At 39.8% G+C, this 18942-nt stretch overlaps 1 protein-coding gene across 3 annotated transcripts in view; it reads left to right on the top strand.

Moving 5' to 3' along the window:
* NEK7 (NIMA related kinase 7) overlaps nucleotides 1–18942 on the top strand; it is a 147811-nt gene that overhangs the window by 75209 nt on the left and 53660 nt on the right. For all 3 annotated transcript variants that reach the window (XM_082857576.1, XM_082857575.1, XM_082857577.1), the window contains exons 4-5: nucleotides 5477–5539; nucleotides 7292–7402. In XM_082857576.1, coding sequence (XP_082713702.1) covers nucleotides 5477–5539; nucleotides 7292–7402 — 174 coding nt within the window. The remainder of the gene's footprint in view (nucleotides 1–5476; nucleotides 5540–7291; nucleotides 7403–18942) is intronic.

The following is an 18942-nucleotide window of genomic DNA, read 5'->3' as shown; positions in this document are numbered from 1 at the left end:
CTTAGTATGAAAATGTTTTAAACTATTGTTGACCAGACTCTTTTCCTGCCTGAAGAATCCTAGCCCTTCTTTAAAAAATTCATAAGGAATCAAACATTGGATATCCTCATGCAATTTGTTATTTTAAGGCTACTTTACTCGTTTAAAGGGCCATGTCACTGTTCCAGCTCTTCTAGAACCCTTCCTGGTTGAGTTCATGTGTTGAAATGTTGCGTTTATAACTCATTTCTCTGCTCACAAATCTTTGATGAGACTCTTTAGAAGCCGAGTGCAGGTTCCTCAGCGTAGTTCTCCAGGCTCTTCTGTACTTTGTCCTGTGTCAGGTGTCACTTTTCTGTGGCCAACTTGCCGGAAGCCCTGGTGACTTTCCTGGATGTTTGCCTGTTAACCTGTGTGTGGAAAGGAAAGAGTGTGTACTGAATGCATGTTCCTTCTTTGAAATCATAAAGAGGTTGAGAGCCTGCAGTGTATGACAGCATTAACCAACCTTCTAGAAAATTTGCCCACATCCCATCATGATTTGTTTGCCAAAATTAAGATGGTTCTTAACTGATGGAACATTTTTGCAATTCCACATACTGGCTTTGCTTCCCTGTCTCCCTGCTTCCCTTCCTGTTGCTCGTTCAGTTCACTTCTCCAATGTTAGCCATCACCTGATGTTCAAGCCCGGTGAGTAAATATTGTTCTTTGTGTGAATCTTCTCTCTCCTCGACATCCCCACCGTCCTCCCCATCGTCTCAGTGTAAGGTGCTTCTCTTTCCTTGACTTGGGATGCGGGGACGTCATCTTCACTAGGGTTTCTTCCCCTTAGTCTGTGCCCAGCCATCGTTATTCTCTTCTGTCCTTGAAGCCCATCCAGTTCAATACTTCTTCCATCTTGCCCCTTGTCTGCCAGTCTGCAACAACCCCCTCCTTTTTTTTTTTTTCTTAAATATGTTTTCAGCCCCTTGCTCTCATTTTCCTCTGTCCCTTCCCTGGCACCATGCTGACTCTGCCACGACCAGGCGTCACGGTTGCTCAGCACGCCCACCCCTGGCACCCGGTCTGCTCGCAGCACTGTCACAGCCCACCCTGCGCTCTGCTTGTCCTGTCTTAACTCTCCACATCCCCTCTTCATCTCCCCGTCTCATTTCTCTCCCATTCTATCTTTCCACCAAAGCTTGTTCTTTGACCTCATCCTGACCACGGCCCTCTATTCCATATTCTCTAGACCTCTTATTTAAGGTCTGATTTCAGTTGTTTGTGTATTTCTTGGACCTTTGTCAGCTATTTGAGCAATGCGGATGTTTCCACTTTACAATCTCCCCCATCTTGTTCCTGTCTTGATAACCCCCTGGGCAGGGTTTCTCTTCACTGGGTGTTTCTTCATTTCCCTGTTCACATGTACCCACTGTTCCACACCCCCTAGCACAGAAGTGTTCAGGTTATTTCTTGGAGTTTTGCTTACCTTTCTTTGGAAATGCACTCTCTTGTACTCCCTACTTGGATGTATTTTAACCACGGCAGTGAGAAGAACACAAACCAGCAGGTACATACGATTACAGTGTTGTCAGTGGTGGAGTTAAAAACTACCACCTACTCTGAAGCCTCAGCCACGGCCTGTATGCCTTCATGCTTAGTGGAAAAGGGCATCTCCTGTGTGACAGTGACGACCTCTGCCATCTGCTGTGCTTTCACGATTGCACAGCCATCCTAATCCATCTTCCCTTCCCTGCCTGCGCTCTGGACAAGATCTTTCTCTTCTGTCTTCCTGGAGACTTTTTCAGCTGCTGCCCGTTTCTCCCGCATCCACCTCTCCTCTCCTGCAGTGTCATCACTTGGCGTTCTTACTGGCGTCTCCGTGGTAACTGTTGCTTCAACACCCACAGCTTCTTCACTCTACACTGGCTTGGCTCTCCTGTCTTTCTGGATATCCCTTTTCTTATTTCCTTCAGTGGCATCTCTTCTTCCCACTCCTCTCAGGATATGATTTTGGATTGTTTGCTTCTCCTGCACCACCTTCTCCCTGACCCCTGTAGGGTGGCTTCTGAACCTCCGGAAGCCCTGACTGAGCTTTGCTGAGCTTCAGGCTCTCAGGAAGTCTGCACAAAGGATGAATTTCCCGTGGTACATATTAGAAGCTTTTTAATTTTAAGCAAACAGGACTGATCGATGCCCTAGGAGTTAGATCACTATATACTAGCCTGTTGAGTTAAAAGGCACCCCCTTGGAAACAAAGGTTTTTTTTTTTTTTTTTTTAAATAATCATGGAAAAATTAAGGACACACACAGGTATCTAGTTCCTTGCCATCATTTGCCAGGGCCTTAAGGAATCCACGAGGAAGAAATTGAGTCCTGTCTTTTGCCTTGAAGTTCAGACACGTTGGTGCATGAAGAGAGGAAGGCTGACGGCCGCTGGATTACAGGCCTGGGTGTCAGAGGAGCGCGGTTCCTGGCTCCAGTGCAGATCTCTTCGAGCACTCACCTGGCTTAACTTCCGCCCCCCTCTCCACCCCTTAGGGGCCTGTGTATTGAGTCAGGGAAGGGCTGGTGGTAGAGACTTGCATTATTCGGAGATTATCTTGTTCGATGATTGTAATTTACGTCTAGAGAGGCCACTCAGCCCTTCTGCCATGGATTTTCTAACTCCCTCACCCATCTTCCATCCTTCAAATAAGAAAGTCTGTGCCTACCACTCAGCAAGTGCAGGAACCAGAAGTCACTGTGGCATCCGGGTTGCAAGGGGCAGGAACACTGGGAAAGACAGAGGCACAGTCCAGGGGTGAGATCAGAAGAAGGACGGAGGGCACGTGGGAAACAGGCCTCAATGTGGGACAAGCTGCTCAGTTCATTTATTCAGGCTCTGTGAAGCTGGTGAGGCCCAGATGTTTGGTTGAGATTTCCATTTATGTAAAATTTATTTAAAGTAAGATGTAACAGGTTTGTCAAACTCAGTATATTTTTTGAAGTACTTCCTTCGCTACATTTTAAGTGTCTTTTTCTCCTAACAGATTTACAGATGCCTTTTTAAGGACATTTGTGTTTAATGTTTAAGTCACTTGAAAGCCTTTTCCCTCCAAAGATACCTAGTGTTAACCTTTTGAGTCTCATTAGTCGTGAGTAATTTTGGCAAAATTTAAAGGTGACAAAAGAGAACTTTTTAAATGATTCAGAGAATACCAAGAATGTATCAGCCAATCACTTGCTTAAACACTGCTAATAACTTTGCTCTTATCAAACAGTAGCTTAAAAACCCAAACATTAGTTTAGAAACTTTGGTAGAGCTGGAAAGATACCTTCTGAAGACAAGCTTGTAAATAGTTGATGAAAATCCAGATTTTTTTTCATGTGTATTGCCTTTTGCTCACGGAATCGAACAGCTTTGAATCTATGTCTGCGAATGATTTAATCTGAAGAATCAGTTTCTGTTTTTGTCTTGACATGCTGGCTAAGAGAAAAAGCAAGATAAGATACTTCTGAATTTCCAATTAAAAGTATTTGGTTCAGAATTTAGTTTTGCCTTAAATGTGCCAGCAATGCTTCATTCCTCAGTGTTTGAGAAGTGACTTTTGGTATTGAGAATTCAGTTCAAGATGGAAGTTAATTTGTTAATTCTGAATTAGTTTAATTATAAGTTGAATTAAAGATTCATGATTTCATCATGGCACAGTTCTGTCTTTGTATTTTGTGTCTAGTTAGGGTTTCCTAGAGCTCTCATACACATTCTCATCTCGCTCAGTCTTTTGTGTTTTAATACTTTTCCATCATAGAGACATTGATTACTGGGAGATTAGATTTATACATGTCTCCAAGTTTGTGTTGTTTTTTTTTTTCCATTTTAGTCACTAGTACCAGAATGATCCTTTCTCTGTTTCCTTAAAAAAAGTTTTCAGGAATTCCTTCAAGGTCTAAGACTTTCAAAATTTTGTACTTCCCCACATTTCTTCAAGTTGTATCAAGTCCCCTGTGAGTGGTAGTTCCCGAGAATGGCATCATAGATAAGTAGTGTGTGTGTGTGTGTGTGTGTGTGTGTGTGTGTGTGTGTGTGTGTGTGTGTGTGTGTGTGTGTGTGTGTGTTAATATCAGTAACTAACATCAAGTTCAAAATTTTCTGTTTACATTAATATTTGTTTGATTTGTTATTTAGTGACAACATCATTTTTCTGGCACCTTTTGGCATTTTGGGTAATGAGTGGCTTTCCTACGTGAAATTGCTAAATGTAGAGTTTACTCCTTTAAGTAATGAACTTGTCATTTTACTTATTTCTGTAAGAAATCTTTCTGAGGTGTATTGCACTTCCCTGCATATATGAATCAAGCATCGGAAGCCCGGGCAGCCACAGCCCGCCCCTCGAGGCACTCATGTCACTTCGTGCAGCAGCACTTGCCGGTTGAGTGTCACGTTCTGTGCTCGGGGCTGCAGTCTGCCCCTGACAGTGTGCCTCCTGAGGACTGCAGGCTGGTTCCCTTATTTGTAGCTATAATAAAACATAACGATAAGTTGGCATTCAACACAGTTTTGTGAATCATGGAAAAGCAAGAAAATGAACGTGTTATCCTCATTTATGCTTGGCGTATTGACTTATTAAGATATTTATTTATTGTTAATTTTCCATATGCTTGGAACATTGAGCGATTTCTTTGTCTTCAGAGACATGCTAAAGAGCCCTTTGATTGTATTATTTATTTTTATGTTTTTTACATTAGATCGTTTCTCAACCTTTTCTTTATTTTCACCCCTCACCTTTTTAGACATTTTTTCCCAATTATGCCCCCCACCATGAAATTTTAATTCCGTAGATACAGTGTGTCTGTTTAGGTATCATATGTATATCTGTGCTTAAAGAGAGTAAGACTTTGTCACCCTCTCTCTGAAGAACCAATTTTTACCTCCTTGGAAAATTGACAAGGGTATCAGCCCTGTCAAGAATGCATGCATTAGACCTTTTAGACCTGATTTGATCATATAGATTAATGGTTCAGAGCTTGGGTTATAGTAGGATAACTTGGAGAATGAATTCTGGCTGCTCCATTAATTACCTATGTGAACTCCTGTCAATTTCTTAAGCTTTCTAAACCTACTTTGCTTCATGTGTAAAGTGGGAATACTAACATTATTGTCCTCATGCGGATTAAATGAGAATTAAACGAGGTGGTTCATGCAGTATATTTAGCACATATTGTTCAGTATTTTAACTGTTATTATATTAATATATCACAGTCTCACAACTTCCGTGCTGTTCGATTTGAACTTAAGACTTGAAATATCTAGCTATTCTCTTTTCCCATTTTTAATACTGACTGCCTCTGGAGGGAAAATGTAACTTCTAGTCACGTGGGATAAAATACCTGTAGATCTCCACAGCTCCTAAAAGCTAATGGGAAAGAATACTTCTTAGTGTGTGTGTAATTATGTGCAAAGTATTACAGTGGACTTACATGGTAACTTGAACCATAGATTACTATTTTATTAAGTAATTCTGGATTTTATTTTTAGATATTTGATTTAATGGACGCCAAAGCACGTGCTGATTGTATCAAAGAAATAGATCTCCTTAAGGTAAATAACAAACGAACTGTTGACTGTTTTGAACATAACTGAGTAGGTTGATAAAAGTGATTTATTAAATATCACACTTAAAAACAAAAAGATTTTTGAGATACAGCTTATGCTGCACCGATTTCAAGTAACATATAAGTTTGAAATCAATATATTGAAGAATCCAGTTACCTTTTGGATTTACTGTACAATAATTTAATTGGAACATTTGGTAGGATTAGCTTTTTTTTTTTTTCCGCGGTACGTGGGCCTCTCACTGTTGTGGCCTCTCCCGTTGCGGAGCACAGGCTCCGGACGCGCAGCCTTAGGGGCCATGGCTCACGGGCCCAGCCGCTCCGCTGCATGTGGGATCCTCCCGGACCGGGGCACGAACCCGCGTCCCCTGCATTGGCAGGTGGACTCTCAACCACTGCACCACCAGGGAAGCCCTGGTAGGATTAGCATTTTTCCCCCATTTCAAACTAGAAGATAAATAAAATAGACATAAAACATTGAAGAAATTTTTTCTCGATGATCCCAGTTAGACATATTCTAAATGTTAAGTAATGTAAATGCATATTAGCATTATCTCAGGGTATGGTATATTGAGAATGTGGACCGATCCAAATGGCTCACGTTTTAAAAATAATATTTCCATGCTTTTTGCAGATGTAGAAAGGGTGGTGTAAGGAGTATGTCAGAATTAGCTTTTCAGTTTCTTATCCACTCAAAGAATAGGACTGACATTTCAGTTATCGTCACACTGCATTTATTATAGTGAGATTTCTTTTGAGGAATTCAGTGGTTTATGTTATATTTTTAACTTTTGGATAAAAGTTGGATGATTTTTATGCCATCCAGTTTTGTTTGTGCCTGAAGTTAATCAGATCTATTCAAAAAGATAAGAGTAAGATCAGATTGAACCATGCTTTCCACTGTTCTATTTGTTAGTTATTTCCTGGGACATGAAGTGACTGCTTTAATAAACGTTTGTTAGAGAAATAATATATCATCATAGAAAATGTGGGAGGAAAACCTTTAAGTAGAAAGAAGAGAAGAAAATCCTGTGTATACTCTTTGGGATCATTCTTGAATAAGTTTCTTTGAGGAATGATTTTTCTTATGTTACCTTGCTTAAAGATTGAATGAAAAGATTGTACAAAAAGACTGTAAATGTGTATAGACTTATGAATATATTTCTACAAGGTGAAAAATTTTTACGGTAATTTAATAATCAACCCTGTAGATAAGTTCAGAATATTTATATTATTTGATGTAAAAGTGATATTTAGATACAATATAGTAGATGCCAGATTTTTACCACTGGCTGGAGTTATACTAGGATCACCCTTAACTTCAAAATAGTAGTAAAAAGGAATACTTTATTTAACATTGAGTGGCCTTAAATGACATTTATCATTTTGAAGGATATAATTTTTAACAATTGGTGATTTAATTTAGTCATTCATTTATATGCATGTATTTATATATTTGTTCATCATAGCAATACTTTAAAAAATTTTAAGTGTATAATTTACTCTATTATTTCTAATAAAAATATTAAAATAAAAATGATGTCTAGTTTTACTTTCAATAAGTATAATACTTATTTCAAAATTCACTAGATTAAAGAAAAATATAGTCATGTTAAGATTTCTGTAACTTAAAAATGAAACGCAGTAACTAACTTTATTCTTAAGTTACGAAACTGTGACTCTTGGGAATTTACAGTAAGAAAACTTTTTGATGCCTGTTTTTTTTTTTTTTTCCCAGCAACTCAACCATCCTAATGTAATTAAATATTATGCATCATTCATTGAAGATAATGAACTAAACATAGTTTTGGAATTAGCAGATGCTGGTGATCTATCCAGAATGATAAAGGTAAGGTTTGTTTTTTTTTTTAAACTGAAGATTTATTTTTTCTAATTGAGTCGTAGGTTAAAAATATAGGCATGTTAGCTACTTTAAAGACCTCAACGTGGTGCTTAACATACGGTAGCCCTGTAATAAGTGGTAGGCAGTAGTGATGATTATGATTATGAAGCTAGATACCTGGTGAAGTCACACTGGATATGTGAACACTCCGAGACCAACCTGGAAATAGACCGAGGGCTCGTCTTCTGTAAGCTGAAGTTATAGTTTTGCAGCTTAATTTCTCCAGCCAGAGCACCCTCAATCCTGCATCTCTGGACATCAAACAGAGGGACCAGTGGGAAATTGTAGAGCAGCCTGACCTGGGCTGTCCCTGCTCCTGGGAGGGATGCTCAGAGAAGAAAGTGGGCCTTAGATTCAAAGTTGCACATCAAACCCTGATTTGACCACTTAAAAGTTATTTCTTTTCTAAGGGCATATTAATTGGGTTTCAGTTCAGCTACGAGTTATAGAAACTGCCAGATAACAGTAGGCTAAAAACTGCTTATACTTGGGCTTAACTTAACTTCTTTTTTTAAAAATTTATTTTTTTGGCTGCATTGGGTCTTAGTTGTGGCATGCGGGATCTTTCATTTCGGCACCTGGGCTCTTCGTTGTGGTGCGCGGGCTTCTCCCTAGTTGTGCTGTGCAGGTTTCCTCTCTCTAGCTGTGGCGCACAGGCTGCAGGGCGCATGGGCTCTATAGTTTGCGGCATGCGGGCTCTAGTTGACGCACGTGAGCTCAGTAGTTGTGGCACGCGGGCTTAGTTGCCCCGTGACATGTGGGATCTTAGTTCCCTGACCAGAGATCAAACCCATGTCCCCTGCACTGCAATGCAGATTCTTTACCACTGGACCACCAGGGACTTACTTAACTTCTGTGTGCCATATTTTTTCCAAAACAAAATAATAATAGAACCTACTTCATAGGGTCATTTTAAATGATTAAGTAATTGATATTTACTAAGAACTTAGAAGAGTGTCCCACGTATAGGAAGGCTATGTAAATGGAAGCTGTTGCTGTATTATTAGTGTTATTATGTATATTTCTCTGTTGCATAAAATTCTGGGGCTAATATGGCAGTTCTGATCTCAAATTCTCAGAGACCAAGCCTGTTTACAGCTGATCAAGTCATAGGCATGAAGGGAGAAGGGTACTGGCTGGCTGTATCTAAGGCACATCACTGGATGCTGCCACACACTGCTTTCCGTTTCATCCCATTGGCCAGAATTTCATCTCATGAACGTGTGTAGATGCAGGGGAGGCTAGCATGTGTAGTCTTCATTTGGCTGTCCATGTGTGAGCTAAACTCTTACTCTGGAAGCTGAATTGAACAGTGTGGAAATCAGCAAAGACCAACGAAATGAGAAGAAGCGAGAGCTGTTCATTCTGAGCCTGTTCCAGCAACGGAGTCAACCACTGTCACCAGCGTGTTGGCAGAGATTCTCGGGCAGGTAGAGGAGGAGGGACTCTTTATAGTGGATAAAAGAGGAGGCTTCGGGTGTGCCCTGATGGGAGGCCACTGACACACAGAAGCTGTTGGTGAGCTCACTCCAAGTCGGGCATCTTAGGTGACTGGCGAGGCTGTGTATTTGGCTTTCTCTGGTTGGTCCTAAGTTGGAAGCAAGGATGAAAATTGGGGAAGCTGTCAGTTACTAAGTCCTGGCCATTTGGGGCTGTTACAGAAGTTACTGTTCAGCTTACTGGATTGTCACTAGAGAGAGCAGTCTGACCTCCTCCGAGTCTGATGGAGCAGGCTGGCTTCCCGGGCTGCTTGTTAAAGATGGAAGGTTGGTTTCCTGGTCAGGTTGCTGGGGACTGTGGTTCAGAGTTCTGTTTTTATATGTGGTCTGGCCATTGTCTGTTTGTATATTCAGTCTCTTAACAGATACCTGAGCACAACCAGTAATCTCTGCTACATGGAGTTCTTGTAAGGGGTTTTTAAAAACAGTGTTAGGTGCTTTGTATGCATTATCTTGTTTCCTCGTCAGAAGAATTCTTAGAAGTAGTTTTGACACTTAGAGAAGATAAGTATCATTACTAATAAATAGAAGAACTGTATTTGAAGTTAGGTTTGTCTGATGTAAAAACCCATGTGTTTTTCTTTAGTGGCCCTTAAGAATTTTTGTATCACAAAACTCCTTTGAAAAATCAGATGAAAACTCTTGACCTTCTCCCCCGGAAAATGCTGGTGCATACACAATTTGCATTCCGTTCCAAGCCCTTTGCAGATGTTCTGATCAAGGTGTTTGTGGGTTTACTAGCAGTAGCTGAGAACCCTGCTCTCCAGTGTGAGTTCAGTGTCAGCCACTTAAACTCTCATTACTTAACTTCTCTTAGGGTCAGTTTCCTCATTTGTAAGATAGAGACAGTTTTGAGATTGCTTTGTAAATTATAAAAACGCTACATAAAAGGAGGATAACATTCCTGCTATCACAGAATGCTATCAAGCTGACTCTGTTTAAAGTCCTGTGGTAGGATGACACACTTCCCATCAGTTACCTGACTTGCTGTTGTAGGGACTTCCCACCGCTACCACAGATAGCTAACCACCAATTAATTTGCAGTGTCTGCAAATTAATTAACAATAAAAAAAATGTAGTCTTCATTTTAGAAAGAAATGCAAATACACAAATGGAAAATCTTACAAAACAGCCCTGTCTATCAAGATGAGACTCATAAAAGCTCATGTAAATAATCCTTACAAGAGAGACAACTAAGATAACATTCTTTGCTTGAACCTTTAGGTACAAGAGTTATTTAATTACTTATAGTGCAAAGGAAAGAGGGCAAATCCCTACTGGGCAAATGCCTGCTGAAGCAGGTGAAAGAAACAGACAATTTCAGTTACAGAGTCTTGCCCTAGATTGAGAGCTTGATGATTTAGGGGCTTGATTGCCTTTTAGAGTTTTTGCTCTTGTTCAATCTGGTTTTCTTCCTTTGCTGCTCCTACTTTACACATAAAGGTTGCTGTTCCCGGCCTAATGCCAAGGCATGCCTGGGCCTATGACATTTACCTTGGAAGAGTACGCCTATCCTTTCACACTTGAGAAAACTAACTCAAAACCAGAGTGCCTTACAGAAGCCCTGTTATCTCCATCTTCAGCAGATTCAGATTTCTTCGGCCCGTGAGGAAGGAAGAATTTGTCAGTGTGATCTTATATTTATTGTGGTGGTGAACTCAGCTCCATATTCAAACAGACTTGCCATCACTTGACATTATCAAGGAAATTTTTAATCAGCTGACCCTGTGGAGCTAGTAAGATAGATTCAGAAGAACAGAACTCTGGTAACGAGCAGTAACTTACCATTATAGAATGGATAGCTATACCCTTAGTTAGGGGCTACTGATTAAAATTTGAAAGTATCTATCACGTAAAAGACTATTTAGGGAACTTTTTATAAAAATAAAATATATCAACTGATTCCTAGTAAGTTATAAGCTTTTAGAGCAACATAGTGTATACTTTGGTAGAATACTGGAGTGGTTCTTCTTGACAGGATTAGTGCTATCATTCCTCCATCCTCACCCGTAGGCTTTACCGTGTAAGCCTTTAATGATCCTGTCCTTTGTTAGAGCCGCCATCAGTTTGCCTAGTCAAGATAGAAGACATTCTTGGGTCTGGTTTTCCAGATCCTCTTGGAGCTGCACTTCTAAAGGTTGAAAGTAATACTATCAAGTCTGTAGATCTTACAGTAATCTCAGCATAATGACCATAACAGAAAGTTTGACTAGTGTTCAGAATAGAAATTTTGACTAGGCAGATTCACATAAGTAGAATGTCTTCATATCCTGATTATAGTCATGTATGCCTTTTGCAGTATGATATTTTAGACCTGACCAAATACCTAATTGTACTGGGAGGGAATAATTTAATAACTTGGGAGAATCTGACCTGTGAGATCTCTCCTGGTCCTTCATCAAACAGAATTACTCTGATTATGGATTGATGCATTTCAATAGAACACATAGTTGTGGCTTTTCTCTCCATTTGACTTAGTAAGCGTAGTGTTTATTATTTTTTTAAATATAAAATATCTCTAATTACTTCTCTCAAATGGTGAAAGCCTTAACTTTCCTCCCTGCATTTCCATCTCCCAGATAAACCACTGACTTTTACGTGCATAAAACCTTTCCAACTTTATTTTGTATCTTTACACACATACACACACATACAAAAATATATACTGATTGATTATGTATTCTTTCTCAGACGCATCACAGTGTATTTAATTATTGCTTTATTATAGACAGTTGGACTGTTTCCATCGTTTAATTCTTACAGAGAAAGCTCCAGTACAAAACCTTGTGTATTTCAATACAACAGTACCATACACACTGTACTTAATAGACAGTTACACACATTTCTATAAATAATATTGCTGACCGATAGGGTATATGCATCACAGATACTGCCAAATTGTTCTCTCAAATAGTTATACCAATTTGTAGCCTTAAAGAAAAGAACACTCTTTAATTTGTTTATTTACTGGACACTGTGTGCTGTACGCCTGGCTTATGGCTTCTTGGAACTTGTCTAGGAGAGAGGCATTTAACTGACACTCATAGAAAACTGTGTAACTGGAGCTGTAATAAGTTTTGTAAAGGAGTAGGATAGATTAGAATGGTAGTTTGTAACAAGACAGCCAAATCTAGACAGACTGGGAGCTTCTGAGGGTGATAGAGGACTCTAAGCAGTGATGCTATGGCCTTGATTTAACGACTTAATGATTGAGCTGCAGTTTCCTTAGGTATGAAATTGGGTTAATAATACCTGCCTTATAGTCTTACTATGAGGGCTAAATAATATATAGGTATTTTATTTTTGTAGGCATATGTACAGATGTGTGCACATACTTAAGTATTATAATTACATGTGCCTATCTGAATGCGTGCTATCTACTCGATAGGTACTGGAACGTTCTTTATTCTGTTTAAATACTCTGGTCACCCCTTCTCCCCTCTCCTCTCACCACACTTCACAGATGGCAACCTGCCTCCTCTTTCACAGGAGGAAGGGGACGTCATCTTCCTCCTGTGAACGGACGTCTTCAGTCAGTATGCCATCACCTTCCCGTGGCCGAACCTGCTGGAGCAGCCTGGCCCTTCACTCTTCTCTCTTCCTTCTCTCCTGGCTCCGTATTCCTTGTTGGACAGAAGGGGTTGTGTGTGTTGCCACCTGGATTCTTTGTTCTTCTCTACCCCGATTCTCAGAAACCTTAGTTATCTACTCCCCATCCTGGAGGCATCTGCTGGGTCCTTCTAACGCCACTTGAACATGCTCAGGTCACTGTTATCTTTAAACACGTTCACACGCACACACGTGCATTCACACACGTCCCGCCTTCATGCATTCATTGATTCATCCGAGAACCATATGTCTAGTGGGCAAGACAGAATGATAGGTGAGTGGAAATGCAGTATGTCAGACGTCAGTCAGTACAGTGGAGAAAAAGGAAATCCGGTTCAGAGGAGGGTGTTGCTGCTCTAAACGAGACGATGAAGGGAGGCCCTGCTGAGTTCAGTCCTGCCACCCCCGCCTCTGCCTGGCTTTCCCTTCCCACTGCCCGAGTTCTGTTTGTCTCCACAGTCAGACACTCACTCCCTACCTGGCTTCAAACACACCACAGGGCATGGCTCTCGAGTGACCCGTGTCATTCAATCCAGTGGCCGGGTCTGGTCCTCGTTCTGCTTGATCCTCAGCCGCCTTTGCCTCTGCTTTTCCTACCCTCCTTCTTAAAAGACTCCCTCTGTGGCTTGTTGAGTCCCAAAGTGCCTTGGTTTTCTTCCTGCCTCTCTGGAGACTCTGATTCTTCTTGACTGAGTCATTCTCTTCTTCCTAGTCTTTAATGATGGAGTTTTAAAAGTTTCAGTCCTGGCTTTTTTTTGCTTTTTGCTTTTCCTCCCTTCCCAGTTGATCTTGTTTGTGCCAGTGGATCAGTTACTCTCTAGGCTCGTGTTGATCCAGTTTCTTGTCTGTAGCGTGGAGCTCTGTCTGAATCCTGAGAACATGCGATTCCCCACGTCTACACGGGGACCCGTGGTTTCCCTTGTGGAGGCTGCCCCCGGCTGTCCAGGGCGCACGCTGGACCCCAGCAGTCTTCTCGGACATTCTTTCTCTCTTACCTCCCCTTCTCAGTCTGTCACCGAGTTCTGTTTACTTTCCTTCTCAGTGTCTCTCAGATTTCTCCACCCAGCTCCGTTTCCGTTTCTCTCCCTGCTGAGTGAAGGACTGTCACCTCTCACCTGGAACATGAGAGCTTTTTAACTAATCTCCCAGCATCCAGGATCCACCCCTCAAATCTATCCTATTTCTCCATCAGTCTTTAAGAGAAGTGAGGAGGGAGAGAAAAACAAAGAAAAACGTCTGCTTTCAAACCTTCCTAGAGTTTCCCATTGAGGTACCATTGAGGTTTGACGAGACGTACAGAACCACGTGTGATCCAGAATATAGGCTCTCGGAGAGAGGAACCCTCCTCTGCGTCGTGTCCTCACGCACTCCTCGTGCTGAGGACAGAGCCCTGCACACAGTAGGTGCTCAGCAAACCCTTGCTGTAGAATCTGCCCCGCCTCCCCTCCCAGGCCCCAGCAGCGGCCTCTCAGTTCTTCTTCAGGGCAGTCGAGCCTCAGCTCCCGCTGCCCCAGGTGCTGTGCCCCCCAGGCTGGCTGGGCTTATGTCTGTCTGTCCTTCGGCTCTGCTCAGACATCACTTTCTCAGGGATGGTTTTCTTTGACCTGTAGACGGCTTTATGCTCTTAATACTCCTGGCATACTCTTCCCTCAGTGCTTCGTAAGACATTCATGCATTTATTGGTGGGATTATTTTCCTGATGTCTGGATTTCCCATTTGACCTAAAGCCCTGCTGAGTACAGGGACTGTGTCTGCTTCGCCCATCAGCCTGCCTTCATTTTCCAGGGAGTACCTAGCTGATAGTAGAAACTCAGTAAATGTGTGGACAGTGTATGTATAACAGTTGATTGTCTCACCTCTGTTCCACTCCTCTGTTCCAGGGGTCCATCAGTAAACATGGGTGGTGGTATGACAGGCACATGTTTCCTACAGTTTCATACTCTGGTCCCACGAGGAGTTGCTAAGATATCGAGTGGTATGTGGCATGAGAGGAGACAGTGTTCTGATACAGGAAGGGGGTTTTTTGGCCCTAAGAAATTCTAAAATTGCTTTCTAACCACTTTGATTTGTGTAATAAGCCAGTCTTTATAAAAGAGACCACATTATGGAAAAAATCATAGGAACTTCTTTATGAAGGAACATGACAGTGACTTAGTGCTTTATAAAGGACAGCAGTAGATACTTGAATTGTAAGAAACGTGATTCATTTCTTTATGGTGAGTAATATTGTAAATCATTGTTCATCACAACAATATATTTCACTGTCTCAACTCTTCAGCTTAATTGGGGTAGAAGAGGAAATATAGCTCCTGGTCTGTATTCTAGAAATGAACCTCTGGATAGCACTGCATCAAAGATTTTTACAAGTAAATAATTAATTGGTTTAGAGCAGGCTGACAAATATAATTAAGCAATTTATAGTGGAAATATTCAGTATTTCTCTAATTAGTGACAGAGGAATACCTGAGGCTGTGGTCAGATGAAATACTTCCCAGATGAGTTTTAAGATAAAAGGAAATCCAGAATTTTTCATCATATATTTCTTTATCATCAGTAATCAGAATTTTAAAGGAAAAGACTCTTACAAAAAGTAACAGTTGGATTATAGTTTATCAAGTTGTGATATATATATGCTATACATTTTCTTTATTGTATCCTAAATTGGACCCAATACATGTTCCATTTTGTAGTATGCCTTATTAATACTATTTATGTCACTTTTCTGTTGCTAAGAAACATATTTGGTGATGGAGACTTAGTATAGAGGAGATAAGAGACTAATCTCGGAAATATATAAACTAGAGCTTTGTTTATTACACTTTGTCAGTAGAAATATTGCTAAAATATATTTAAAATTCTCATAGCCTATTTTGCCAAAATATAGTTTATTTTTTGAACTATTTATAAGTTCCTATATAATTGCCTATTAGAAAGTCAGTTTGAGACAGATAGAAGAAAATATAAGTGCATATATTTAACATTATGTTTTTTAAAGCTGTACTTTACTAAAATATCAGTAAAACAAGAGATAACCCAACATAAAAAGTCTCATGAAGGGAAACTCAGAAGTTTGTTATCTGCCAAAAAATTGTCATACCACACCACACTGGCTAAGAAGGAAGTAAATATTATTCTTACAGATTTCTTTTTAGTGAAATATGAAATACAAATAATTTAAATTGAACTCTGTTTTGTGCCAAGAGTTTGGCACATTTTCAAATAATTAGTTAAGGCTATCTCTTTTTTCCCCCTCCAGTTTTATTGAGATATAATTGAGATACATCACTGTATAAGTTTAAGGTATACAGCATAATGGTTTGACTTACATGTAATATATTGTGAAATGAATATCACAGTAAGTTTAGTTAGCATCCATTAGCTCGTATAGGTACAATAAAAAGAAAATGCAAAAAAAAAGGGGAAAAAATGGTTTTATTCTTGTGATGGGAACGCTTAGGATTTATTCTCTTAACAACTTCCCTGTATATCAGACAGCAGTGTTGACTGTAGCCATCATGCTGTACATTGCATCACTAGTACTTACTTATCTTATAGCTGGAAGTTTGTACCTTTTGATCATCTTCCTCCAGTTCCCCCTCCCCCCTCCCCTGCACTTCTGGCAACCACAAATCTGATCTCTTTTTTCTATGAGACTGTGTGTGTGTTTGTGTGTTTTTTATTTAGATTCCATATGTAAGCGACATCATGCAGTATTTATCTTTCACTTAGCACAATGCCCTCAAGGTCCATCCATGTTTTTGCAAATGGCAGGATATCCTCATTTTTTATGGCTGAATAATACTCCATTGTATATGTACCACAACTTCTTTATCCATGTACTGATTGATGCACACTTAGGTTGTTACCATGTCTTGGCTACTGCAAATAATGCTGCAGAAACATGGGGGTGCAGATATCAAGTTTGTTTTCATTTCCTCTGGATATATTTCCAGAAGTGGAATTGCTGGATCACATGGTTTTATTTTTAGTTTTTTATTTTTAGTTTTACTTTTTTGAGGCTCCTCCACGGCAGCTACACCAGTTTACAATCCCATCAACAGTGTACACGGGTTCCCCTTTCTCCACATCCTGGCCAGTATTTGTTGTCTCTTGTCTTTTTTTGATGGCCATTCTAACAGGCATGAAGTGGTATCTTATTGTGGTTTTGATTTGCATTTCCATAATGACTAGTGATGTTGAGCATCTTTTCATGTACCTGTTGGCCATTCATATATCTTCTTTGGAAAAATGTCTACTCAGGTCTTTTGCCTGTTTGTTAATTGGATTATTTGGGGAGTTTTTTGCTATGGAGTTGTGTGAGTTCTTTATATATTTTGGATATTAGCCCCTCATCAGATATATCGTTTGCAAATATTTTTTCCCATTCTGTAGGTTGCCTTTTCACTTTTTGATTGTTTCTTTTGCTGTGCAGAAGCTCTTTAGTTTGATGTCATCATACTTGTTTATTTTTCATTTTGTTGATTATGTTCTAGGTGTCATATCCAAAAAATCATTGTCAGGGAGGTTTTTCCTATGTTTTCTTCTAGGAGTTTCATGGTTTCAGGTCTCACATTTCAGTCTTTAATTCATTTCGAGTTAATTTTTGTGAGTGGTGAAAGATAAGGGTCTAGTTTTATTCTTTTATATGTGGATGTCCAATTTTCCCAGTACCATGTATTGAAGAGACTGTCTTCTCCCTATTGAGTATTCTTGGCTCCCTTGTCAAATATTAGTTGACTGTAAATCCTTGGGTTTATTTCTCAGCTCTCAATTCTTTTCCATCGATCTATGTGTCTGTTTTATGCCAGTACTATACTGTTTTGATTACTGTAACTTTGTAATATAGTTTGAAATCAGGAAATGTGATGCCTCCCGCTTTTTTCTTCTTTCTCAGGATTGCTCTGGCTGTTTGGGGTCTTTTGTGGCTCCGCATAAATTTTAGAATTGTATTGTCTACTGCTGTGAAAAATGCCATTGGAATCTTAATAGGGATTGCATTGAATCTATAGATGGCTTTTGGTAGGATTGATATTTTAATAATATTAATTCTTCTGATCATGAACATGGGATTTCTTTCCATTTTTTTGTGTCTTCTTCAATTTGTTTCATCAATATCTTGTAGTTTTCTGAGATCGTTCACCTCCTTGGTTAAGATATTCCTAAGTATCTTATTGTTTTTGATGCTACTGTAAATGGAATTGTTTTCTTTATTTCTTTTTCAGATAATTCACTATTACTGTATAGAAACATTACTGATTTTTATATGTTAAACTTTTATCCTGAAACTTTACTGAATTCGTTGATTAGAACTAATGGTTTTTTGGTGGAGTCTTTAGGATTTTTTACTTATAAAATCATGTCATCTTCAAGTAGAGACAATTTTACTTCTTCCTACCCGGTTCTAATGCCCTTAATTTGTTTATTTTCTTGCCTGATTGCTCTGGCAGGTTCTTTCAGGGCTGTGTTGAATAAGGGTGGCAAGAGTGGCTCCCGTGTCTTGTTCCTGAGTTAGGCTACCTCTTCTTATTTGTAATATATTTAGATATAGGCTGTGTTTTTGGATTGTCAACTGTGTATTTTCTACATTTTTACCACCTGTGTGGTATTTCTTTTAAATTTTGTAGGAGCTTTAAGACTCTTCCTTTATACAGACATAATGTTAATCTTTTATACTGATTTTTTTTACTGTGTTTATAAATGTACTTTGTATTAGCTTTTAATTGCTAATTATCTCACAGTTTGTGGGGGGGGTCAGTGAGTTCACATACTGGTTTGTGGGTTCTTTGCTCAAGGTCTTAGAAACTGAAATCAAGGTGCCAGCTGGGCCTGTGATCTCATCTGAGGTTTAGAGCTTTCTTCCTTGTTCACTGATTGTTGGGAGAATTCAGTTCCTTGCGGCTGTATGATGGAAGTCCCTGCTTTCTTTCTGGCTATCAACTGGGAGCCGTCTTCGAGGCCACATGGCCCTCTCTGCTGTGGCAGTTTGCTCCCTTAAGGCCAGCAGGAGAGTCTCTCTGGCTTTGAATCTCTCTGACTTCTTTGAAGGGTTTACCCGATTAGGTCAGGTTCACCCAGGATAATCATCCTGGTGATTATCTCAAAAGTAGCTGATTTAGAGCCTTAATTATGTCTGCAGAATCCTTTCTGTCACATAAGATAACCTAATATGGAGGTGATAGTTCATCACATTCACCACCCAGCTCACACTCAAGGGGAGGGGATGGTGCACCAGGACTTGAGGATTTTGAGGGGTGAGGTATGTCTGAGAATTCTGCTTACCACAAACTTTGATAAGTTAGCTAAAACATGAAGTGTTTTGGAGATAATTATTATCTTCAAATATTATAACGTGTAAATCTTGTTCGCCTTCTTGGTGTG

This window comes from Leucopleurus acutus (assembly GCF_964270905.1).
Source record: "Leucopleurus acutus genome assembly, chromosome: 2".
Lineage (NCBI taxonomy): Eukaryota > Metazoa > Chordata > Mammalia > Artiodactyla > Delphinidae > Leucopleurus > Leucopleurus acutus.
This window is presented reverse-complemented; position numbering and strand designations above follow the sequence as displayed.